The following is a 25,172-nucleotide window of genomic DNA, read 5'->3' on the forward strand; positions in this document are numbered from 1 at the left end:
TATATATATAATATATGTGTGTGTGCATGCGCGGACTGATGTTCTTGCTCTTGATGACTTTGAGTGTGTGTGAGTACATGATAGTGTTTAACTGCAGATAGGAGTTGTCTGCTAGTACGGTTAGTAATGTGGAGTGTAAATAAAAAAGATTTTCTGTAACCTGATAATGCTTTGCTGAAGTGTGAAAGGTATTGGTATGATGTGTAGAAACTGGAGCGTCTGGTTGGTTAGTTTCCAGTTTGCAGGGGATTTTTAGTGTGTGTGTTTGCAACTTGCGTGTGTGTGCTGAAGTGTGTGTTGGACATCAAACATCAACTTCCTCTACATCCACGTGCACTGACACAACCTCAGAAACCTACTCAGTGTTAGTTCTGCTTCTGATGGAGCACATGCCTACGATGTGCATTTTTTATAAGTTCACTTTTAAATTAGCTTCAACCTTTTTTCTCTTTGGATAGCAGAAGTTCTGCTTACATTTGATTGTGTTTACAATGAGCTTCAGGAGCAAAATCACCTTCAGGAGGAAAATAAAGAGCAAGCGAGTGCGATCGGATTTCAGCCGGATGAGTATTGTATGTATTTATATGTCTCTTTCTGTCTCAGCCAAGTCACATTCATGCTGCATTACAACTCTCAAGTAGTATTCATATACTGTTTTATCACATGGCTACAGTTTACTATCAGTGACTGACACATGTTTATATGCAGTCATAATTGGGAATTACACAGCTGTAATGATTTCAGACAGCAGTCTATGGCCATTATTCTGTGATATATGGTATTTGTGTGCTTAATTTCCTCTTTTGGAAATGTGTTTGTTACACAACATTGAGCCAGGCTCTGTGACAGGAAGAGCCGGATAAAAGAGAATATTTTGAAGCTCACAGATTACATGACGTGTGTATTAATGATGCAGAGCTAATGCTCCACTGCTGTATCTAACAGCTCGTGAGGGGAAAGCCAAAGACATTCCCCTGAAACTGTAACACTGACGTCACATCACGTAGGTCAGAGCAGAGTCACAATGCCCATATGCCGTCTACTCACCTGCCTATTGTCATTTATGTCTTTCAATCTCCTGTCATTTATCTGCTCATGATTGTTTTGTAAAAAAACAATTTTGGTTCACCTATTAGTTATTGGGGCTACAGCTAATGATTAATATGTCAAGCATTTTTATCCATTGATTAATTGTTCGTCTATCTAAAAAATGCCCATTATAATTTCTCAGAGTTCCAGTTGACACCCTTAGACTGCTGGTTTTGCTCGGCAAAACAGAGAAAACAGAGAAAAAGCTAAATGCTGCGCTTATTTTGCATGTTTGCCTAATTAATCTAATTGATTACTCCATTATTATGATTGTTGACAATCATTTTTGTAAGATCTATTTTTTGTGGCATTTTAGGCCTTTATTTGATAGGACAGCTTATACATGAAATGGGCGAGAGAAGGGGAATGACATGCAGCAAAGGGCCGGAGGGCCGGACTGAACCTGCATAGGCAAGGACTGCCTCTGTATATGGGAGCACGCTCTGCCACGGGAGCTACCCACAAGCCAGTTGACAATCTCTTTTGGCTTATTAGTTAGTTAATTATTGTTGAACAATCATGGTCGTTTTTAATACTGCATGGGGGTAAACATTACCAGTATATGGTGTGGGTGGTAAGGGCAGTACTTAAACAGATAACTTTCCTAAAACATGGATCACCTTGGGTCGAGTTACACTCTTGCTTCTTACTTCTGGGACATCTCTTGGTTGTGACTGTTAGCTGCGGTGGGTAAAAGCCCCGGTCTGCAGTGTATGTGTGTGAACCCACCCAGAGATCATTACTTCCTCTGCCTTCCTCACCACAGCCTGCTCCAGCTCTCACTGTGCTGCTGTTGCTGCTCGGCTGCTATTCTCTGAATGACAGAAGTAATTAACCTTTGTCCTCTACACTATCTGTAAAACATGTTTAAAGTGTTGTTTCTTGGTTTGACTGACCGACCAGTTACATAACCCTTCATCGTAGTTTTAAAAAGAGAAAGGAATTGTGTAATGGATCTTCATCATTTCACAAGTTCTAATTTGCTGGGTTATATACTGAGCATCTAAAATGGGCTAGTGAGAACAGGCCTCCACATATAATGTGACTTTTGAGGGGCAACGCTTGGACAGTATGTGTTGTTGATAAAATGTTAGAATATGTTGGTTTGTTTTCATTTACTGTAAGATCTACCTGCATCATCTCGTGTGTCTGGTTAAATGAAGACGGTATCTAAAACTTCTCTTTCTAAACTGTATGTTTAGTTGTGGTGTGTCACAGCCTCAGTTTAGCTGTCGTGCTACTTCCTCTACGATTTGTTTAGGTGTGATTGATGTCATGGCAAAGCCAGTGACCGTATAGGGCAAACTACAGGAAATGTTATGACTGTAGCTGCCATGGATACTGTTTTTAATATAATATTTATGCTGCAAGAATAATGTGGTTAATAAACACAACTATGCTTATACAGAGTCTTTTTTTCTGCTTTCACAATATCTGGTAATAGATATAAGATATGAAATAGAAATAACTTTTGGAAGTGTAATTTAAAACGGTTTCACATCTGTGCCAATACAATTCCCAAATTACTAAACTACATTACGCCTGTGTCTGTCCTGTGTTGGATTATGTTGCTGGGGTTTGGAGATACAAAGTATATAAGGGATGTGAACAAGTCCATATTAGAGCAATAAGGTATTTTCTGGGAGTTAATAGGTATGTCCTATACTAGCCATTACAGGAGACGTCGGTTGGGAACCTTGTGAACTCTGCCGGGTAGTATCTATGTGCAGATTATGGAATAGATATTTGGATATAAGTGACAGTAGATTTTGTAAGAAATTGGTAATATGGGACATGCAATGGGTTGAGATTTGGAACTAACCAAAACCTAGAACTCATAGTTTGATGAAAAATGAGTTTGGTATTGAAAAATATGTCAGATGTAATCTGCTCAAGGTGATAAGATCTGTGTGTGCTCAGTTAAGGTCTATTATAGTCCCTCTCCATATTGGAACAGGATGGTGGTCTGGCATTAGTGAGGAAGACAGACTGTGTTATTAATGTGATCTCAGTGAAATTGAAAATGAAGTTAATTTTGCTTTGTATTGTTCATATTATCATGATTTAAGATTGCAATCATTTAACAAAGTTGAAGTAAAAGAGACAAGGCAGGACATATATATGTTAGTTTGGTTGTTTGAACATGAACATTTTTTTTTGCAGACTTTTTATTTTAGCATGAGCTTAAAGAAGACTGCTTTGTATCAGGGATTCTCTGTCTGGAAGTGACATTTCCTGTTTTTGTATTTACTTATTATTTATTTATTTTTCTATGGCTATAATTTTATTTTATGAAAGGTTCAGTTCTAGTTTGACAATTCATGGGTTACACTATTGTGTAATGGCTGCTGTAATATGTTTTCTTTATTTTTTTTTTATTTTGTATGAAGTAGAGTATGTTATGTGTGGACATTGGACCGGAAGCTGTGAATTAAACGACTTTTAAATTGGTGTCATGTAATTATGTGTGGGATGGGCCACTTTGTGGCATGAGACGTAAATAAAATATCATTCATTATGCAGATGCAAAAACATTTAATTTGGGGAATGCAAACATGTTTTAATTATGTTTAATTTAACAAAACAAGACAAATTGCTTGTGCAACACTTGTACTCGTATCTCATTGCATTGCATCATATCTTATTGTTTCTTATCGTTTTGTATTGTATTGAGGTAGCAAGTGAATGCTGATCAAATATCTCTGTGTTTCCATTTGCAGCAGGAGAAGCCAAAGCTGATTGATCCTCTTGACTATGAGACAGTCATCTCTGAACTTGGGGACGAGTTGAAGGAAGACCCTCTCAGAGACCTGCTCCTATTCCCCGAACATGATTTCTCGGTAAGTGTGCGTGGAGCTATATTTACGTATATGCATATCCATGGTGCGATTTACCGCGGGGGGAATTGCGTGGGATTTCCCCCGTTCTGGTCTACATATCCCTGCCTCTGCTGATTAATTTTGTATACCCGGTGGGATAACTTGGCAGACAGTACTACATAGTAAATAGGGAGTGATTGCAGACAGTAGAAGTCAGCAGTTCTTAATTTGACAATGACGCATTGTTGTTTAAAATGCAATACTCCAGGATGGCACACTATTCACACTAATCGTGCATGTTGTGGTAAGAATTGCGGTCTTTTCATTACAGTCAACAATTTATTCCCTCCGGCTCCCTTTAGCTCTTTGTTCATTAGTACTTTCATGACCATGCTAATATGTTTCTGCAGACGCCAATCCACTGTACATTAAGACGGCTGCTTGTGGTAAAGGGAAACGTTCTCTTGTGGAGTTGTAGCTTTCATGTCTGACTCTGCTGGTTCCTAGCTCTGTTTGGCTACAACACATTCTCCTCTGATTTTCTTTGTCTCTGCAGCCTACAGTCAATTTCCATAATTGTAAGTGAAAGTGGCTTGGCAGAGCACCGCTAATGCACAAAAGGCATTTACTAGATCTGCTTCTTTGCCAGTTGGTAATAGAGCTCAGCACTCCAGCCAGCTGATTGGGTTGTATTTAAATCAAAGTCTGTCTCTGACTCTGTTTATGCACAAAGATCTTTAGTGCCGACTTGTTTTCATTTTGATTATGCAAAAATCACTTTGGAACATATATATATATATATATATATATATAATATATATTATAATATATACAATATTTATATTATTTATTGTCAATGTCTTTTTCTTCTCTCAAACTATCGCTAATGCTGTGTAAGTAATAAAGCATGACCTGGAGTCTTGATAAATAAAAGCAATGCTGCTTAGTGAGGCTGTATTTACTTAAATACTAACATCAGCAATCTAACATGCTCACAATGACAGTGTTAGCATGCTAACACACACACACACACACACACACACACACACACACACACACACACACACACACACACACGGTAGAGCAGAGGCTGATGTCACAGCCTACAACCTCCCTTAGTATAGCCACTGTAATTCTGTAGGGTCCTTTGGCTTTCATGAAAGGTGCTACTGTACATTAATAAAAGTTATTATTATTATTTTTAGTTTTGCATTTATTTAGTCATAAATCAAAGTATTGGACAAAGTGAAATTTTGAGCTGCTGGTGGCAAAATTAAGATCATGCTAATCATAAAGGGATTAGGGCACATCCTCTGGGGACCATTGATGTCTGTACAAAAAATCCAAAGTTCATTGTTTCATAAAGCATATATAAATATTTAATATAGTTTATATAGCAGTTAAATATACAGATGAGTGACAAATTAAAAGAGAAACAACAAAGTGTGTGAGTAGTGCATTGGGTTATTACGAGCCTCCAGAACGGATTGAATGTTCCTTGTCACAGATTATGGGGATGTACACTGATTATCCAAGATATATTCCCTCATGTGGTGTTTTGATTGTGGTGGAGGTGGTGGTGGAGGTGGTGGTGGAGGTGGTAGTGAGGAGCACTGTCTAACATGTCAGTCAGTTTTCATGTTTATACGTCCGTCCTGCAAGAGGGATCCCTCTGGTGCTCTTCCTGAGGTTTCTTCCATTTCCTCCGCATTTTTTACCTTTTATTTGGGTGACATTTTCCTTATACGAATAGATTGATAGATGGATAGATGATTGATTTCTTATTGAGCAACCCAGATACATCTTATCTTGTGATCAATTTAGTAAGTGGATGACTAACAATGTCAACGCTTACTAAATATGGTGTTTTCTTTGTGAAATAGCATCTCTGCTCTTTTCCCCTGGTGGTTAATGTTTTATCTCATATTAAAATATTGTTCTTATGCCAGCCAAGGTGACTCACCCTGCTGTGGCACATATCTTTTGTCATGTTAACAGTCTCTTCTCGATCCTTTTATCCCTCCAGGTATCCACTGTGCCTCAGGAGAGACGGACTCTCAAGTCGACTGTACCTGAGGGTGCAGAACTACAGGCTGAATGTCTGCTGGTCAGACAGGTAAGGGGTGTGTGTGTGTGTCTGTGTGTGTGTGTGTCTTTGCCCACAGGATGTCCTTGTGTACAGGTCTTAACTGAAGCCAGTGTGGTTTGGCACGAAAAGATTTTGGTTGTTGGTGGTTAGGTTTGTCAGTTTAGGCTGTTGTTAATTTAAGACATCCTGGTCCCGGTGGAACAATTTCACCATGTCTCTAAAATTAACCAGATGTGTGTGCATATCTGGATGTGTATTCAATTTGCCGTGTGTGTGTGTGTGTGTGTGTGTGTGTGTGTGTGTGTGTGTGTGTTTTGTAGGCTAGGGCTATCAGATATTATTTGGTCAATCTGAAATGAGCCCCGAATAGACGGAAATTCCCCAGACAGTACTGTCACAGCTCACTGGAGACTTTGTGTGTGTGTGTGTTATCCTGTCGGAAGTTGATATTGTAGCTGATAATATGATGGTCTGTTTATAATTTGTGACATTGTTAACAAAAGATCAAGATATTGCTAAACAATTGGATTAAAGAAAACAGCGACAGCGATCAACGACCAGACAGAGAAGTGGATGTGAAATTGACTTTGTGACGTGTGTGTGGTGTGTGTGTGTGTGTGTGTGTGTGTGTGTGTGTGTGTGAGAGAGAGAGAGAGAGAGAGTAAAAACTTACTGTGAGAGCACCCTCTGAAAGTACTATTTCAACCCTTGAGATCGATAAGAAATCTATTAAGATGTCAAGATTTTTTTATTGGCAGATTCCTTGGGGACATAGTCTTAATTCAGTTCCTTTTTATAATTTAGATCCTCTAATGAAGAATCCCAGCCTGCACATTAGTAACTGGGCCTCATGAGAGCTGATGTCTGGCTGTACTTTCACTTTAGTGTAGCTTACTTCATTGTCTGCAAACGTTCCAGCTGCCCCAGGTCTCCCAGAGAGGCTATCATTGTAGAAAGTTAATATTTAATCATATTCAACTTAATCACCTTCCTCTCCTCCAGGCCTGTAAGTATTACAACTCTGAGCTAAACGTGGTCCAGTTCAAGTATGACGACTACGCTGGAGACTACCGCCTGCTGCCCAGGTAATACACTTGGAAATTAATCAGTACCCTGTCTACTGTGTTGGCTGTATATGGGATTTAATGGAATAGTTAATCATTTTGGGAAATATACTGTTTTGGGGAGAATTAGATAAGAGGATTGATATCTCTTGCATGTCTGTATAATCTTTATGAAGCTACAGCCAGAAGACTGCTGACATGGGGAAACAGCTAGCCTGGGTTATGTATGTGTGAGACTACTTCTTCCCCAGGTACAGTGACCTTCTGCAATCCAGTGGAGACACCAGAAGAACAAACGATATATAACATGTTAATCAGTGAGCTTTAGAGATGCTGTTTGGATTCTGCTACCTTTGAACACAGCCAGGCTAGTTGTTTCCCCTCCTCTTAAGTCTTTGTGCTAGGGCTGTGTATTTTTGGCAAGAATGTGGCAATATGCTACGTAACATACATACAAAAAAATGTCTAGCTTTATATGTCACAGTCAGGGACATGTATTTTCTATGTATATACTTGCTATACACAATTCAATATATAGCAATATATTACAATACTGTGCGTAAGACGATATGTTGGGTTTTTTGGAAATATGATTTTAGAAAAACTAATATTTAGAAAAAAGGCATGTGCATAAAAGTCAAAGAAGTTTACTTTAGGTAAACAATTCAGTACACACAAAATCAAACTCACATGCTCAAGTAGGTCATAATAAAAGAAAATACATGGCCCCTGTCACAATCCATAATACATTCTGTGCCATCGGAAAAAAGAAAAGACATCTGTCTGCTCTATGTCAATAAAAAGAATGCTTGCACTGTACTGCATATCCAACACATAATAGTTTTGTGTTGCAAAAACACATATTCCTAAAGGAATAAATTAAGGAACTAATGTAAACGGTCAGTTAAAGAAAATATGCAGCCCTGACTGCGACATCTAAAGCTAGACATTCCAGCTCGTTTGTTTTAACCTCCTTGTGAAGATTGGGCACAGTGATATCAGTGATGTGTTGCCAGGAGAGTAAAGCGTAACGAGGTTCCATCGTTTGCACCATATTACGGGAACCTTCGTTTTTTTAACCACACTGAGCGGGCGCATGTCTGTACTAATGGAATAAACTACCGACTGGGTTATTTTGGTTGCACGAGTTGAAGTCGGTGGTAATTTGTGCGTTTGAACTCGAGCGAGGGTGAGATGTGAGGGGTCGACTCGTTTAGCTTGCTGTTCGCTTGACTGATTGTCTGAATGGTGTCTTGCTTAATGTGCCCTCAAATCCGGGGTATTACCCGAGTACTTGATTTTTACCAGACACAGTTTACAAACGGCATGGTTCCTGTCGAAACTACCGATATTATCGGTAGTGTCCTCTTTACTCTGCAAACCAAAATGATTCCACACTTCGGCACGGAATGCAGCGAGAGTCGGTCTTACATGGAGTTCAGCCATAGCTACTTTGTTAGCTTCTAGCAAAAAGTCAGACACTGCTAGGATAGCCATCTAGCCTTAGGGGGTTTAAACTAAACATAAACGTGAATCACTGTCTTACCATGAATAATTTTGCACATAAACTAAAAAAAATTGATATTGTGTTTTTGAAAAGCAATGCAGTATTGCAAAATAAAATATCACGATACTCAAGTGTAACGATTTTTTTCCTTACACCCCTACTTTGTGCTAAGCTAAGCGTACATCTCCTGGCTGTCGCTTCATGTTTATCCAACAAATATAGAGTGGTATCAATATTCTCATCCAACTCTCGGCTAGAAAGCAAAAAAGCTCATTTCCCATAATGTCTTTCCAATTGGGTTCTTATAGAGCTGGGGATCAAACTGCAACACAGTTTTGCTCTGAAATATGTCTAAAACTGGCGTTGATCAGATTGATAATCTTGTTTACTTATTCTTTGATCAGATAGCTCTTGATTTGAATTTTAGACAATTTTATTTAGGTTTTGAAAAAGTACCTTATTGGTTTTGGTACCAAAACTCAAAATCAGTTAATAAGAATGGTACTCAGCCCTAGGTTCTATGTTAATAAACTACCATTCTCATTTACAGTTGTTTTAGTCTATACTTGATTTTGCAGTGCATGATGATATGGGAAAAAAATGGTTTAAAAAATGTGGATTGGGATTTGTTTGACTTCCTGATTTGATTGAAGACATGGTGGATTTTTTTTTTCTCACAAACAACCAGACCCAGAAGTAGCCAGCTGCTAACATAAAGGATGGGAGCAATTTTTTACACTGAGGTCCTTAACAAGAACAAGATGGTGGTAGGTGTTGCGTGAGATAGAAGTCAGAGTGGAGGACTGAAGAAAACTAACAAATGCTAACTTTCAGTGCTCCCTCAATTACTTTGGAAATGTCAGTCATCCAGTCAGACACCCGTTCAGTCACTCAGTTATTTATTAAAACCAGGCTGTCAGTCAGTCAACTGGAGTTTTGTCAATCCCACTGCGACTGAGCCAGAGCAGCCGTGCATTTACTGCTCTCAACCACAGGAATGTCCCTCTTCTGTCCCATGGGTTGCCACTGTATTCTTTCAGTCAGTTCACATGACCTCTGAACTGACATCCAGGGTGAGTTATACAGTGAAATGCAGCTTAAACACAAGTTAGAGCACAATCATACCAACTTTAGTTGTCTCTATGCAGGAATTTGCAGATTAAACACTTGACTGACAGAATTGTTTTGATCGTTTCCAGTTTTGCATATTTTGAGGATTATTCTACATTAAGTACATTTACTTTTCATACTTTAAGTACATTTTCCTGTTGATACTTACACACTTTTACTTAAGTAACATTTTCAATGCAGGAGTTTTACTTAAAAAGGTATTTTTGCCGTGTGGTATTAGTACTTTTACTTAAGTAAAGGCTCTGAATACTTCTTCCACCACTGGCTAACCAACCATAAACTTTATGGACTTGCTGGTTATAAGTTAGAAATTGCAATACACCGGGGAAACAAAGCACAATGGGAATCTACAGCTACTGTATATGTGTGGTTGTCACCGCTGTGATGGAGTGGAGTGTTTTTTCATCTGCGCGGGCCAATATTAGCATTCCTCTGTCAGTGGCCAGCCCACAATCACCAGAAATCTTCTAAACATAGTACCCTTAAGAGATTTTTTTCAAAAAGGCTTTTACGACTGTGTGACTTTTAGCAGAGAGGGGTTCCAGTGTTACCCTCCACAGACTGCAGCCTAGCTGTCTGCAGCTCACAGCACACACACAAAGGCATTTCATCCCATGGCTCGCACACAAAGACAGGTCAGCCTGTGAAATCAGTGGAGCGGGATCGAGTGAGGACTACCTATTGTAGACTCCCGACAGAGTACAATGGAGCGGAGTCAGCCACCCACACTCATTAGCACCACTCAAATAGAGTGGACTAATTAAATTCCTGATTTTATTTTTCTCTTTTTTTCATCAATATCTTTTATTATCAGAGTTCCACATTTTTCTTTCCCCATTGCTTTATAGGAAACTGTACAAAGCAGAGAAGCTGCCATCCCATTCTTTTGAGATTGACCATGAGGACATTGACAAGGATGAGGTCAGTTTTGACTATCTTCTGACAAATGCTTTTAAAATGAATGCATTAAGTACTGGTTACTTCCTGTTTAAATCAATTTACCCTAGCATTAAAGCTCTTAAAATATACTTTGCAAGAGCAGTCAGCACATTACAGGTCAATGGGACAGTGTTTATGGACATAATTTGACTGACAAATGATGGAATTAGTCTTATTCTCTATTAATCATCTGTTCCTTAGTGTCAGCAGGATGAATGGAAAGCTAATGTATCTATATCTGACCATGTTTGTGTGTGACAGGATACCACCTCCCTGTCCTCGTCCAAAGGAGGAGGGGGTGGGGGTGGCGGTGGAGGAGGGATCGGTGTGTTTCGGTCAGGGTGGCTCTACAAAGGGAACTTTAACAGCACCGTCAACAATAGCATCACTGTTCGGGTGAGGAAATGTCTGATGCTCTCCCTTTTCATGCACACACACCTTTTTTTCTGTATTGCCTATTCAACCTGACCCTCAGATCACCTATTGTTTTTAGCTGTGACGTTTTAACTTGCTCTTTGACCTGGTAAGCTTAGTTTGAACTTGAATTGCAAATCCTGATGAAGACATATTTTCTTTAACCAGGATGAGTTTGTAAGGGTGAAGTTTTATATCATTAATATATCACCCTCTTCATCACAGTTTGTAGTTCAATGAAAATTTTGGAATCACTTTTGATGTTTTGGTGTTTTCATTTTATGTAAATAACCGGTTGCCGATGACTCTGTCACTAAAACAGGTTAATGTATTTGAACCTTATTCTATCTGTGCAGTCGTTCAAGAGGAGATATTTTCAGCTCACCCAGTTGACGGATAACTCCTACATCATGAACTTCTACAAAGACGAAAAGATCTCGAAGGAACCCAAAGGGTGCATCTTCCTTGACTCTTGCACTGGTGTGGTACAGGTGGGTTTGAAAGCATTCATATAATAAAGAGCACAACACAATATAGACTATATATTACACTCTATATTTAGACTTGTGTATTAAGACTAATATAGGGAGGCCTTTCAGGATTCCCTCCTTTCTAAACTACTGCAAAAAACAAGGATGTGCTGAAAACAAAAAAGCAGTAAAGAAAAAAAATCTAAACACTTAATTCCAGTGTATTAAATATTTGATTGACTGGGTTCACTAAAACCTTCATCAGATCATCCCTCCATAAACAAAACTCTGTAGCAGGAGAAAGTTAAAGAAGTGACATTTTACTTTAACTGAGCAAGTGTTTTATGAGGAGACATTGGGTATTATAGTTATGCAGCTGTAAACTGTGGCTTGTGCCATGATAACGTAGGGCATAATGACACTACATGCCAAAGTCAAGTTACTATTGCGTTGCTTCTTAGGTATTGTTTTGTTTTGGGAGAATTTTACTTATTATTATCCTATCAAAATTTTTCCGCCCTTTTGGGATAATGTTTTTTTTTTAAATAGTATTGAATATTTTTTACTTAGCCAGGGACTGTTGTTAAGTCTCTGCATGCTGTTTAAAGACAGTTGCTTAATTAGTTATTTACAGTAATTGCTGGATGTACTGTATGTGGGTTTTGGGAGTTGCAGCTTTCTCTCTGTTACGAGGAAGACCATGTAAATTACCTTTTTAGATGTATTGTTTGTTTTTATTTTTAGCAGCTGAATTGGATTTAATGTGTCATTGTGAAAAAACAAACTGTTAAAAAAAACTACAAGTAGGCTCCATGATATTTTAGATCTTGCATGATGCGATTTCTTTCTTTTTCCAAAAGACATCCAGAAACTAAACAAGGCTAAGTTTATAATTCAGCGTGCAGTATCTTCAAAAACAGCATGTGGAAGAAAGAGTCATATTTTCCAAAAACCGAACCAAGCTCTGGTTTTGTTGTGTAACCACATTATCCTATCCATCCTTCCATTAATCCCCCTACAGAATAACCGTCTGAGGAAACACGCCTTTGAACTGAAGATGAACGAAGTTACGTACTTCGTGCTGGCCGCGGAGAGCGAGCAGGACATGGAGGAGTGGATAAGCACGTTGACCCGCATCTTACAGATCAGTCCCCACGACGGCCCTGCTCCTGACCGCAAGAGTCTGGACCTTACTGACCATCGGCAGGGTGAGATCAGTTCTGTTTTTGTCTTTAGGAATACACAAAGTCTACCTACGATAGATATAGATAGAGGGAACTTAAAAGTATTTGGAAAGAGCAAAAGGGGTTGGAAGCACAAATGGTAATTTAGTGGCGAAAGGGGTATTTAAGGAGAGGAAATTTAAGCATAATTCCAACACGTATAAATCATGAGGCCCTTAAGAGAGGAATATTTTATACTCAGTGTCAGCAAAAGTGTAGCCTTCTCTGACTTACTCTAACTAAATAATATCTGCTAGCGTGCCAGGATCTTAATGTGGAATTCCAGATGGGTTGCGGCCCAGCGAAACGATGCCCTGCACCAACCAGTGACTCCACCTTTGTCTATTACGTCGTACTTTAAAAAGAAAAAAAGAAAACTATACACGGAAGCATAATTCATAAAACTCGATCTTATGTGCCAGCTCTGTAAGAGCTTGAGCATGGGACCACGACGTAACACACACCTAAAGAACGTTGGGCCAGTGAAAAGTGGTGGAATGATGTAATGGCCTCAGCCGTCATGGCTCTGTGGTGCCTCTAAATCAGGCTGTGAGCGTGTGATGACCTACAGTACCATTAATGAGCCTTTTTGCTTCAGTATGGCCTTTGGGAAGAATTGCTCCAGGCACATGATGGTTATATTTCTGCAGTAGCCTGCCTGCCTTATTACCCGTAAATACCACAAATGGAGTCATATTTTATTCTGAGATGGATATTGTCAGCTGACTCTGGTTAGTAGTTAGTAGTACTGCTGGACCTGTTTTAGAAATTGTTATATGGCCTTCTAACCTTTTGGGGAAATGGACCTCTAAGATAAACTTTCCCATCCACTCCGTGTTGTCAGTCATCACTCATAAACAGAGGTAACTCTCAGCCGTTCTGATTATCTTTGTCCTCCCTCCAGATGTATTTGACCTGTCGTTGAGTGACTGCTGTTTCCAGGAGAATGAAGATACTACGACAGAGAACGGCATCAATCCAGAGCTAGCAAAGGTTGGCTAAGTTGTCAACTCTTCTTTTTCAAACAATAAATAATGTACCTCTGTTGCTACTTCCTGCTGTAACTTCTATTATTACTAACTTTACGTGCATACAGAGTCTATTTGAACTTACCATTTGGAGGTTTTTGACCATTATTGGTGCTATGGAGCAATGTTAAATGTGAGGAGGCACATGTATACATACAAGCGATACACATTCCTCATATTTTTCCATAGATCAACAATTGGTAATGGTAAAACGTAGCAATGTGTCCGCAAAAGACAGGAAATAACAAGACTGCTAGTCAGTCTAAACATGGGTGTAAACAATGATATTTTAAAAAGTTGGCCTTGTAAATATTTAGGAGGAAGGGATTTGCCAGGTTTTTATAGGCCTCTATGATACCTACAATGCATTTTGGTGAGAACGGAACGTAAACATAACTGCCCTCGTCACAAGAAAACTCCAAAAGCTACTTTAAAGGTGCTCTAAGCGATGTTGGGTGACGTTTCTCCCAAGTATTTTCCCCTCCCTCCTCCTCATCCCATCACTTTCCTCTCCCTTCTGTGCTTCTGCCCGCTAACCCCCCCCCCCCAAATAAATGTGACAACAAATGTTGTAGCCTAAAACACGTGTGACATAACTTAGAGCACCTTTAAGTCCAAGAAACCTCTTTGCTGTGTTTGCTGATATCTTAGTTCATAATAAGCAATTTGTCTGTCTTTCACGTCATCTCCTTCTCTAACAGTATATCTCTGAGACCGATGAAGGAATTCGCTCTGCCAGGAGAGAAGAGAGGTTAAATCTGTTCTCGCTGGACCCTGATACTCCTGTGTGTATAAAGAATTACCTTTACATGACATACATCATGTTTTGACTTTACGACTCCGATGTTAATGTCATGATGCTGCGTGTTGAAATGAAATAAAGCATGTCTCCGAATAACAAACTGTTTTTTTTTTTTATTACCAACCACAGGTTCTGAGGAGCCCGCGGGCCGAACATTCATCAGTTGAGAATGCATCGGTGCGTCCGTTTGAGGAGAAACTTGGCAGAAGGTTTATGATAACCTGCCGATCGCTCAACCTCATGCTACAGGGCTGCATCAACGAGAGTGAAACTGGACCGGTCACTAATGTGAGGATTAGAAACGTGCCTTTCACACTTCCAGACATGTCTTCAAACATGCTTTAAAACGTCTGCATTAATATGTCTCTTTGAAACAAATGGTAAAGCATGTCCAAGGGGCCATTTTTTCTGAGTGATGCTGTGACAATTTTATATGTAAAGGAACTGAGAGTGACTGAACTGAATCTGCTCCAACAGATTGAACCCTTCTTCGTTTCGTTGGCTCTGCTGGATGTACGAGAAGGGAGAAAGGTGTCCGCAGACTTCCACGTAGACCTCAACCACGAGACTGTGCGTCAGATGCTCGGAGGCTGCAGTAACGGGACAGTCGGTCCCGCGACCGGAGTTGGAGGTCAGGAGAATGGCCTGTGTTCTCCTGCTGAGAAGAAGCCAGGAGACTGTTGTCTCAGCCTGGACCTGGAGCACTGGCTATGCTTTCCCAAACAGGTACAAGGATGTTACTCCCACAGTGGATGTAGATCCCATACTCTGCATTTTTACATGTAGAAGGACTCTAATTTGCCTTTCCATGCAGGCCATCTTCTCAGTCACCAACCCCCACACAGACATAGTGATGGTGGCAAGAGTGGAAAAGGTGCTGATGGGAAATATTGCCTGTGGGGCAGAACCATATATCAAGAATACAGACTCCAGCAAGGTCAGAAAGCCATTACTGCATCAATATTTACACGGCTTCATTTATTTTCTATCATTGACCAAAAACAAGGAGCTAAAAGTTTTATATTGTCTCAGCTTTCAAAGCAAGCTGGGGAAAATGGCTTGTTAGAGCATTTATTGTACGGGAAATGGCTTAATCCCCTAAAATACTTTAATGCATGTCGTTTACAAAATGGTTTTCCTGTAAGGCCAGAGTTTATCTTCATCGCTGAATGCCAGTCTGGTCTGATAGTTTAGAATTTATTTTTTCCGACATCCTATCCAAGACATTTCCTGGCTTCCCCGCTGGCAGTGCTCCATGTGGTCCTTGTTTAAACGGCTAAGTGAATCACCAGACATGGAACCTGCTGCCTATATTAGACAACCTCTGATTTAGTCTGTCACTCTGTCCCAGTCAACTAAAATGTAGGGATGATCACATCCCATTGCGCTTAAAAAATATCAGCTGTGGTGCCTTGCTAACACTTCCCTCTGTCTGTCTTTTTCTTCCGCTTGTGTCTTGTGCAGACTGTTCAGAAGATTTTGAAATCCAACAAACATTTCTGTAGTAAACTGGGAAAGTACCGTATGCCATTCGCCTGGTCCGTCAGGTCAGTGTCCATGGTTGTAGGTTCAGTTGTCTAAACAATTTCAAATTCATCTGCCATCTTCTCTCCACATGCTCTGATCCTTAATTTATATCTATTATAGGTCCGTGTTTAAGGACAACCACGGGGCACTGGACAGAGAGTCTCGTTTCTCGCCTCTTTTCAAACAGGAGAGTAACAAGATTTCCACAGATGACTTGATTAAGCTGGTAACTGAGTACAGGAGGTGAGGCATACTGTAGGTCACTCAGGTTTCTCCAAGGCAAGATAACTAGTTATTTTTACGATATTTGATTTTAATATTTATTTGTGTGCAGGGCTGAGAAGACCAGCAAACTGCAGACTATTCCTGGGATGCTGGAAATCACAGTTGACTACATTCCATTGGAGCATCCAAGTATGTCTGATTTTTAGGCGATACCTCCCCTCTGTCTGCGTTCATTCATGTTCCCGTTCTCCTGTGGTGCTCATATGTCTCTACTCTACTGCCATGTGTTTGAAACTCTCTCCTCTCCGTGCTTTAGACTGTGTGACGTCCTCCTATGTCCCGGTGAAGCCCTTTGAAGAACTGAGCAAACACCAGCCTACTGTGGAGGTGGAGGAGTTTGTCCAGGACACCACCAAGTTCACGCAGCCGCACCGTGTCTACAAAAACCACATCTACGTCTACCCTAAACACCTGAAATATGACAGCCAGAAGAGCTTCGCCAAGGTATAGCACAGAAGCTTTAAAGCTTCATTTGAAAGAAACAGACAACGTGCTTGTTTTTTTTTTGTTTTTTTACATACTTCATATACTCCTATTATTCACAGTAACAATGGTGCTCTTGTTAACAGGCTCGTAACCTCTCAGTCTATGTGGAGTTCCGCAGCTCAGACGAAGAAGTTGCCAAACCTTTAAAGGTAGAATGCTATCCACCAAAAACATGATGATGGGACATTTAATGGCTTCTATATGACACTATTTTCTCCAGTTATACTCTGTCTATCACGAAAAACTGGCTGAGCATTACTTTATTTTGCCCCATTTTTCTGTTGCTGCTCTTTTTCCAGTGCATCTACGGCAAGCCGGGAGGTCCAGTCCTCACCACAGCAGCCTGTTCTACAGTCCTGCATCACTCCCAAAACCCTGACTTCTATGATGAGGTAAATTGGTTAATTATGGGATATTTTTAGAGCCTAGAAGTGGATTGACTTTGGCTTCAGCAGCCTTTAAAACAAGAACACGTTTACAGACAAATAACCTTATATAACCCATTACATGCTGTTGTGTCCCCCAGGTGAAGATTGAGCTTCCGACTCAACTTCATGAAAAGCACCACCTTCTTTTCTCCTTTTACCACGTCACCTGTGATATCAACGCAAAGACGAATGCCAAGAGGAAAGAAGCCCTGGAGACCCCAGGTGAGTTGGTGGTCAATCTGGAGCTGTTATTTATTGAGACATGTATTTACTGCGGGTTGTTTGTTGTTTTGTTTCCGTCCACCATTCAGAACTCTGTGTTTTGTATTCATGTGTGCGTTTTTAGTGGGGTATTCTTGGCTACCTCTCCTCAAAGAAGGCCGTCTGTCATCCCAGGAGTTCAGCGTCCCTGTGTCCTGTAACCTGCCGCCTGGATACTTGGCCATCAAGGAAGCCAGCAACACCAAGGTGAGAGGGAGGAAGGAAAGCCACCGGGTGTAAAGATAATTAAAATACTGCTAAATAATAAATACATTTTTGAGAAAAGAAGGATAATAACTTTTGCATCATGGGATCAAGCTGTCTTTTCTTTTTACAGAATGGAGCAGATGTGAAATGGGTTGATGGAGGAAAAGCTATCTTCAAAGTGTCCACCAATGTCATCTCCACAATATACACTCAGGTAAGACCGTCATCTGGCTGTCTACAGTCTGCCCCTGCTTTTCATTTTTTATTTTTACTGATACTGTAATGGACAAGCGATGTGCCCAAGATATGATGATCTGTGAATGCTGGGGTAGGTTACATACCCACATAAACCTCAACAGGATAAGTGGTAAAGAAAATGCTATGGCTGGCTTTCTACCTGCTGTTTTAGCCGCCACATCCTTGTTGAAATATGTCAGTCTAAGGACATGCACTATCAAAGAACACTTAACCCCGAAAATGTCCGCTAATTGTCCATTTTTGTTTTCTGAGCTGCTTCATCTTCAGCTTTTATTTTTGCCCGACAGAAATAAAATCAATTGAATCTGCTTGGGTGAAATGGCAAAATGGACATAAAATGACCATTTAGATGTCCTTAAACAAATTAGAGGATTAGTGGATATTATAAGTGGTAACTTTGTTGTATCTAGTGTCGGACATGAAACAAGGAAATGGACCGTTTCTGTTTCCAGTAGAAGACGTTTGGAGCGAACAGCAATGTCTTGATTGGCTGGTGGCTTGTAAATTGGATCAGCCTAGTTTCACTTGCACTAACATTTAGAATTGCTTTTACAAGTTAGACATAGAATTAATACATTTTAAAACAAGGACATTTTAAAATAAAAAATAGATTATGAATTCCTTTGTGGTGAAACTGAGACAATGACATTTTGACATGTATTTGTGAGGCAGTAAAGTTCACTTTTTAGGATGAACTGTTAATTAAAAAGGAAAAAGGAACCAGTCCACTAAGTATTATTGCAGCTGCTTACTGCTGATATTCACGGCTTCCTCTCCCTGTGTCAGGACCCCCACCTGAACCGATTCTTCCAGCAGTGCCAGAAGAGAGAGCTGGACCTCTCACTACCTCCTACCTCCAACTTCCTCAACTGCTTGAAGGTTAGAAAAAAAAATCCCCTGAATTTTTCAGTTATTGTGACTGAGACAAAAACCAAAGCCTTGACTACTACACACTGCTACATGTCTAACAGTGCAACACCTCCTCCTGTGCCTCTGTTCCACCCTCCCCCAGGGTCTTCTCAGTATGGAGAGGATCCCAGTGATCATCCGATTTCTGCCAGTGCTCTTCAACCAGCTGTTCAAGGTCCTGACTCAGAATGACAACGACGAGGTCACTACTGCCACCTCTAGGTAGGCAGTGGTACTTCCCTTCTCACAACAGTTGGGCTCACATCAGGGTGGGGGCTCAGTGGATGTGGTAAAGCACACAATGAGGGTAGTGTTTAAAATTCCTGTTTAAAACACCGTATGGCCTTTTTATTGTCTGATGAATCCGGTATCATAAAATAAGTTTTGCTGTTGAAGAGAAACAATGAAGAGAAATAGTTTTGCTGTTTGATAGATGTCTTTTAACCATTGTTTAATGATACTATAATAATAATACTGTAATACATTAAACTCTTTGTTGTCCTGGGTCTGCAGAGTGCTGGTCCACATTGTTGCAAAGTGCCATGAAGAAAACCTTGATCACTACCTGCACTCCTATATCAAGGTATAATAACAAATATACCAACAATAAGAAGGTGTGTGTGTGTGGTGTGCTAGTGGAAATCCTTTGAATGACGTGCGTTTGTATGCGTGTATACTCAGGAAGATCCTATGATAATTATGAAGGCTGTTTTTTTCCATTGGAATCTCTGCACAGAGATTTCTGAGGCTTTATGTGTTTGCATGTGTGTATGTTTGCATGTGTGTGTTTGGGCCAGCAGGAGTGTGGCTAAGTCCACATGCCCAGAAAACAAACAGAAAAGTAGGGTGAGAAGGGGAAGGGAAATGAGAAGAAGATAGAGTGATTGAGGAGAAGGCAAACTAGGACATTTAGCAATCAGAAACACAAGGTATGTTTGTTTAAGGGGGGGGGGGAATCATTAAGAGAATTAGAGAAGCGAGCAGGAGAAACAGCAAGACCTGTTTCATGTTGGACACGGTGAAGGAAAACCGCAGCGCTTGAAGAGGCAGTGGCAGAGACAAATGGTGGGAGGGTAAGAGGAGAGGACCGACACAGCTAATGGAGCCAGGGTTGCCATAGTAACAGATTGGCATGGTGTTGAGTAGTAGTGGTGCCCAATTTAAACTGCTGAGTGTGTGTGTGTGTGTGTGTGTGCGTGTCAACGAGAAGGAGAGGAAAGAAAGGGGGTTCAGCTCACTGCAGCTTGAATAGAATGCAAGAGGAATATTATATGAATAAAACTTTACACATGTTTTAGTTTTTCATTTAGTTAGCCAAATGGCAAATTAAATTTGACTTATTTTAGGTTTTTGTGTAAGTGTTTTGTCCACATGGATCTACAGTATTTTTAAATGTGTGTATTAGTACATATAAGAGCTGAAATTAGTCAATGAATAGAAGATGAATTTGCAACTATTTTAATACCTGTTAGTCCAAGTCATTTTTTGGGAAGAAAATGCTCTACATTCCCTATTTCCAGCTCCACAATTGTGAGGATTTTGCTGCTTTTCTTTGTTTTGTATCATTATAAACTCAATATAAATGGGTTTTGGTTTGTTGGTTGCACAGAACAAGATATGTTATGACATCCCCGTGGGCTGTAGGAAATTGTGTTGGACGCTTCACATTTTATTTTAAAGGGCAATAATGAATTGATGAATCAAGAAAATAATCAGGTGGCCTAGGGGTTCGGACTAGAGCTGCAACAAACAAATTTTATCACTTAATCCGCTGAATGCTTTCTCAATATATAAATGCATTTTTGTTCTATTAAACCTACAGAAACCAAACTATTCAGTTATTATAATGTAAGACAAAATAGATGCCAATTACATCTCTTAAAACTAGCCAGTCAATTAGTCAAGCAATAGTTGCAGCTCCAATTACGACAATGAACTGCAACACACATGGCATCTGCGCGGAGATCTTTGCATGTAATTCCCTATCTTTCTCTCCCCTCATTTCCTGTTATTTGTCTACTGTTGTTTTCCAGTAAAGAAAGAAAATGCAGCCAAAATCATTCAAAAAAGATGAATCGATAATTTAAATTTTTTAGTATGCACCTTTAACAAACTCCTCTCCCCTTCTCTCTGTGTGTAGTATGTGTTCAAGTCCGAGGCTCACGGCTTCAGGACGGTTCACGAGGAGCTGGCTAAGGGCATGACCTTTGACCTGAAGAGCAATGAGCTGGCAGCAGTCAGGAATGTCCTGAAGGTTTGTCTCTCTCCTAATACCGACTATTTTGTTTATTTATTCTGAAATTTAAAACTTTATTTTTTCAGTCCTAGAGAAAAGTAAATCAGTGCAAACCTCTCAAACAAAATCATGTGTGCCTCGTCTGTTGACATGCTGGAGATAATTAGGCAGATAAACATTGGTGTAAGCTTAATCTGCCTTTGACCTCTGGGGTTTCAGTTCTGCTGGTTCTTCTTTGAGCTGATTGTCAAATCCATGGCCCAACATCTGGTTGACTCTGACAAGGTAAAGGTAAGGTGGCATACTCTCCTTTTCGTCCCTGGAGTCTCTTATTGCTGAAAACATCACAATGTTTAACCCCTTCATATTCTTGGTTCAGTATAGTTCCTTTGCATTAGTATAATCTGACCTGGGACACAGTGTATCATTATATATAAGATGTTATGCTGACTCCGGGTCCCTGCAGCTTCCGAGGCCCCAGCGTTTCCCCTCATCCTACCTGAGCCGCGTGGAGACCCTGGTGGAGACGGTGTCCGAACACATATTCTGGAAAAACAAAGACCTGGCAGAAGAGACACGCAGTGCCAACTTAGCTGTGGCAGCTTTTGTCAAGGTGGGAGAAAAATGTGTTACCTCATGGATCTAAATGATAATATTAAATGAAAAAAGCCCCAGTAAAGTGTGACTACACGTGAACATACTGTGCTTACTGTACGTTGCTCTGGGAGGGATCAATACAAACTGTATAAACAGCCTCCAAAGGAAAATAGTTTCCATTTATTAGTTGTAGCGGTCTCTCCATGTCTTGTTAGCTGATGTCTCTGTCTGTCTCTTTGCAGCGTTGCTTTACTTTCATGGACAGAGGCTTCACATTCAAACTGATTAGCAACTACATAAACATGATCACCGCTACTGACAGCAAGGTACTAATATCAACTTGATTGGGAACAGTATTAAAGTGCAACTAGAAACACATATGCACAATGCAATAATGTCCTTTTGTGTCTTATAGGTCTTGTGTGAGCTAAAATTTGAATTCTTGAGAGAGGTGTGTAACCACGAACACTACATTCCTCTCAGTCTGCCGTTACCTTCTGCTCGCATCACAGGTAAGAGCCCGAGTCCTACCCTGTAGTTACACCTGTGTTAATGTGGTAACTATCATACATCAAGTAGCTCTCACTCTCATTTGTCTATTAACATTTAGTCTTTCTCTCTTTCTTTTTCTGTCATTTTCTCTAAATGTTTGTCCATGTCAGACCATGCATCCCTAGAGCCACAAAGTACTCATGGTAAATATGTTCACTCATTTCTTTGTTATGTTTTGTGTGCTCCTGTGGTAAGGTGATAATGAAATTCGAGGAACAAATTGGCTTGTTACATTATTTACTCACTGTAACCACATTTTTATTTAGAAACAGATTAATTAACTCACTGATGGAAAGCAAATATTGGCACAAGCATTATTTAAATCACATGCAGCTCAGTTAATTTCCATTTAAAATCTGAATCTGTTATGCTGTCTCTCTCCAGTGTCGGTGCCCGAGTACAACCTGACTGGAGAGTTCTGCAGAAAGCACTTCCTGACTGGCCTGTTGCTACGGGAACTGGGGCTGGCACTCCAGGACGAGCAGGACCTAAGACACGTAGCTTTGGCCACCCTAAAGACGCTCATGGCCAAACACTCCCTGGATGCACGCTACGCCACCAAGGTAGCCAGAACACATGTTTACACAGGGGGAAACTAAAAGACGTGGACTATGAGTCATGAGCTCACAGTAGAAATTCTTCCTATGTAACTCACAAATAACACGTACTGTACACAATGACATGTGATTGTTCGTAGCAGCTGCCAGAGGCAGAGACGATCTCTTAATGAATGCTGGGAAGTGTCCAGATCAGATTGAGTTAGTGATCTGCCCTCTGTTAAACAGAACCAAATACCACCAACCACAACACAACAGCAGGGCTGTAGTCAAGGCAATCAAGACCAAATGTCTGCTAAATAAAAGGACACTCATGTCAACATTGTCTTGGAAGGAGGAAATATTGAATATTTTGTAATTGCATTCGCACATTGCAAATGTTCTATGGGCTACCCAAATACTGTAGACATACACTATAGATAGTATTAGTTTATTTGTAATAAAAGTCTTGCTAGGGTGTGAGGACTTTGCAAACAAGATAAATATATCATTACTAGCTTTGTAATTCTTTTTTTAAAGAGATTTCAGAGAGATTTGTTGGGGCATTACAAGGTGTTGGCACTGGATGTAAAATATGCACACATCTTTTAAACGTGATACCTCCTTTCATTGGCTACCCCCCCCCCCAGGAGAAGCAGGCCAGGATTGCATCTCTTTACCTGCCTCTGTACGGTCTGATCCTGGACAACATGCCTCGATTCTTCCTCAGGGACCTCTTCCCCATCTACTTCACTTCAAGTGACCAAGTAAGAGTCAAGATGATAGATGAAATGACTGATTGACCATCTGCATACTGTATAGGTTGACTATGTGCATACATATCCTGCAGTGTTTGTTGGTAAAACATTGGTCTTATTTTCATAGTTCTGGCTCTCATTCCTTTTAGTTATTACCACATACTATAATGTTACTCAGGTGGTAAAGCGGTCGCCTGCCAATCAGAAGGTTGGTGGTTCGAACCTTGGCCCTGCAGTCCCGGGGCAAAGTGTCTTTGGGCCATCGGTGTGTAAATGTTTATCTGATGAGCAGGTGGCAGTTTTGTGTGCCAGCCTCTTCCACAGTGTATGAGTATGTGTGAATGGCGAATGGTACGATGTAAAAGCGCTTTAAGTTATCGAAAAGCACAGTCCATTTACCTACTCAATTGCAATGAGTTCAGGCATATAGATTCTATTAAACACAACTCATCCCATTTTAACAGCAATTAGGCTATCATGTACTATACATGCATTTCTTTTCTGTATTACTTTCCAGCTGGAAATCATTTTTGGACCATTCATTGCATCACAGGCTATTGTTGTTAGTTGTTATAGGTTTGCAGTGACTGTAGGAATATCACCTAAACTATGCGTTCTTGCTGGATGCTGCACATGTTGACTTTCTGTCTCTGTCTGTCCTCTTCCATTTGATTTTCAAACCGGTAATAAAAAAAACTTTGTGTGCTCATGAATACGGTCCATGAATCAAGGTGCAAGTTGAGCTGGACGAACAGCAATGCAATGATCGATTATAATGAAACTTTGAATATTGACTTAAATAGTAATAATCGGACAATTTCAGTTAAATATTCTATATGATGACACTGCATGAGGCTGGTGTTGCTTGCCTTCATATGTGTTGTTGTATAGTTGTTTCTGAATAACTAATAATAATAATCTATTGACGTAGATGGTCTAAATGAGTCCTCTCCCTTGTCACCAGGGCTCTCGAGACGACCTCAGTGTAGGAGGGGGAGTGGCGGGAGGGGTGATTCCTGTTACTCGCCATGGCAACTCCGTAGATGCCTCCTTTTCCAAAGAAGTTCTAAACTCCATCACAGGTAACAGCGCGTGATGTGCTTGTACGTAGCTGCCCATTTATTTCCAGTGTCTATGTAAAAAGATGAATGAGGACATTGATGCTGACACCCCTCCCCCCTCCACACCAGCCTTCTCATCCTTGGCAGTTGCCACAGGTAACCAGGCCGACTCCCGTGGTTCTCTGATCAGCGTGGACTCCAACCCTAGCAACAGTGACAGGAACAGTGAGAAAATGGACGGATGTGAGAAGGTGAGAAAAGAGGAGTTAACGGCCATCACTTCCTGTGTTATGACACGTGTCCATATGGTCTTTAGTTCTGACTCTCAAAAAGGAGCAGCAGGCAGATCTGTCAAAACAATCATTCAGATACATTTGTTGTATGTATTATATATTGTGCATCTTTTTCACTGTTAGGCATTCATAATTATTCAACATTGTATATATCAGAATCAGAATCAGAATCAGAAATACTTTATTGATCCCCGAAGGGAAAC

General features: G+C 40.3%; 1 protein-coding gene across 9 annotated transcripts in view; it reads left to right on the plus strand.

The window, feature by feature from the left end:
* The window catches only part of dock10 (dedicator of cytokinesis 10), a 64,976-nt gene that overhangs the window by 26,377 nt on the left and 13,427 nt on the right, over positions 1-25,172 (plus strand). For 8 of the 9 annotated variants that reach the window (XM_032507280.1, XM_032507274.1, XM_032507282.1 and 5 more), the window contains exons 2-35: positions 3,810-3,929; positions 5,935-6,024; positions 7,000-7,082; positions 10,548-10,620; positions 10,900-11,034; positions 11,409-11,543; positions 12,544-12,730; positions 13,650-13,738; positions 14,475-14,558; positions 14,705-14,863; positions 15,053-15,301; positions 15,390-15,512; positions 16,040-16,122; positions 16,223-16,345; positions 16,437-16,516; positions 16,644-16,831; positions 16,957-17,022; positions 17,173-17,265; positions 17,400-17,523; positions 17,648-17,769; positions 17,900-17,983; positions 18,814-18,906; positions 19,040-19,158; positions 19,450-19,519; positions 21,077-21,190; positions 21,392-21,463; positions 21,639-21,785; positions 22,012-22,095; positions 22,185-22,281; positions 22,432-22,464; positions 22,706-22,884; positions 23,508-23,624; positions 24,580-24,697; positions 24,806-24,927. In XM_032507280.1, coding sequence (XP_032363171.1) covers positions 3,810-3,929; positions 5,935-6,024; positions 7,000-7,082; positions 10,548-10,620; positions 10,900-11,034; positions 11,409-11,543; positions 12,544-12,730; positions 13,650-13,738; positions 14,475-14,558; positions 14,705-14,863; positions 15,053-15,301; positions 15,390-15,512; positions 16,040-16,122; positions 16,223-16,345; positions 16,437-16,516; positions 16,644-16,831; positions 16,957-17,022; positions 17,173-17,265; positions 17,400-17,523; positions 17,648-17,769; positions 17,900-17,983; positions 18,814-18,906; positions 19,040-19,158; positions 19,450-19,519; positions 21,077-21,190; positions 21,392-21,463; positions 21,639-21,785; positions 22,012-22,095; positions 22,185-22,281; positions 22,432-22,464; positions 22,706-22,884; positions 23,508-23,624; positions 24,580-24,697; positions 24,806-24,927 — 3,855 coding nt within the window. Of the gene's footprint in view, positions 1-337; positions 573-3,809; positions 3,930-5,934; positions 6,025-6,999; positions 7,083-10,547; positions 10,621-10,899; positions 11,035-11,408; positions 11,544-12,543; positions 12,731-13,649; positions 13,739-14,474; positions 14,559-14,704; positions 14,864-15,052; positions 15,302-15,389; positions 15,513-16,039; positions 16,123-16,222; positions 16,346-16,436; positions 16,517-16,643; positions 16,832-16,956; positions 17,023-17,172; positions 17,266-17,399; positions 17,524-17,647; positions 17,770-17,899; positions 17,984-18,813; positions 18,907-19,039; positions 19,159-19,449; positions 19,520-21,076; positions 21,191-21,391; positions 21,464-21,638; positions 21,786-22,011; positions 22,096-22,184; positions 22,282-22,431; positions 22,465-22,705; positions 22,885-23,507; positions 23,625-24,579; positions 24,698-24,805; positions 24,928-25,172 lie in introns of those variants that run through there. The other variant, XM_032507281.1, reaches the window with a different exon arrangement.

Source organism: Etheostoma spectabile, chromosome 3 (assembly GCF_008692095.1).
Source record: "Etheostoma spectabile isolate EspeVRDwgs_2016 chromosome 3, UIUC_Espe_1.0, whole genome shotgun sequence".
In the NCBI taxonomy this organism is placed as follows: domain Eukaryota; kingdom Metazoa; phylum Chordata; class Actinopteri; order Perciformes; family Percidae; genus Etheostoma; species Etheostoma spectabile.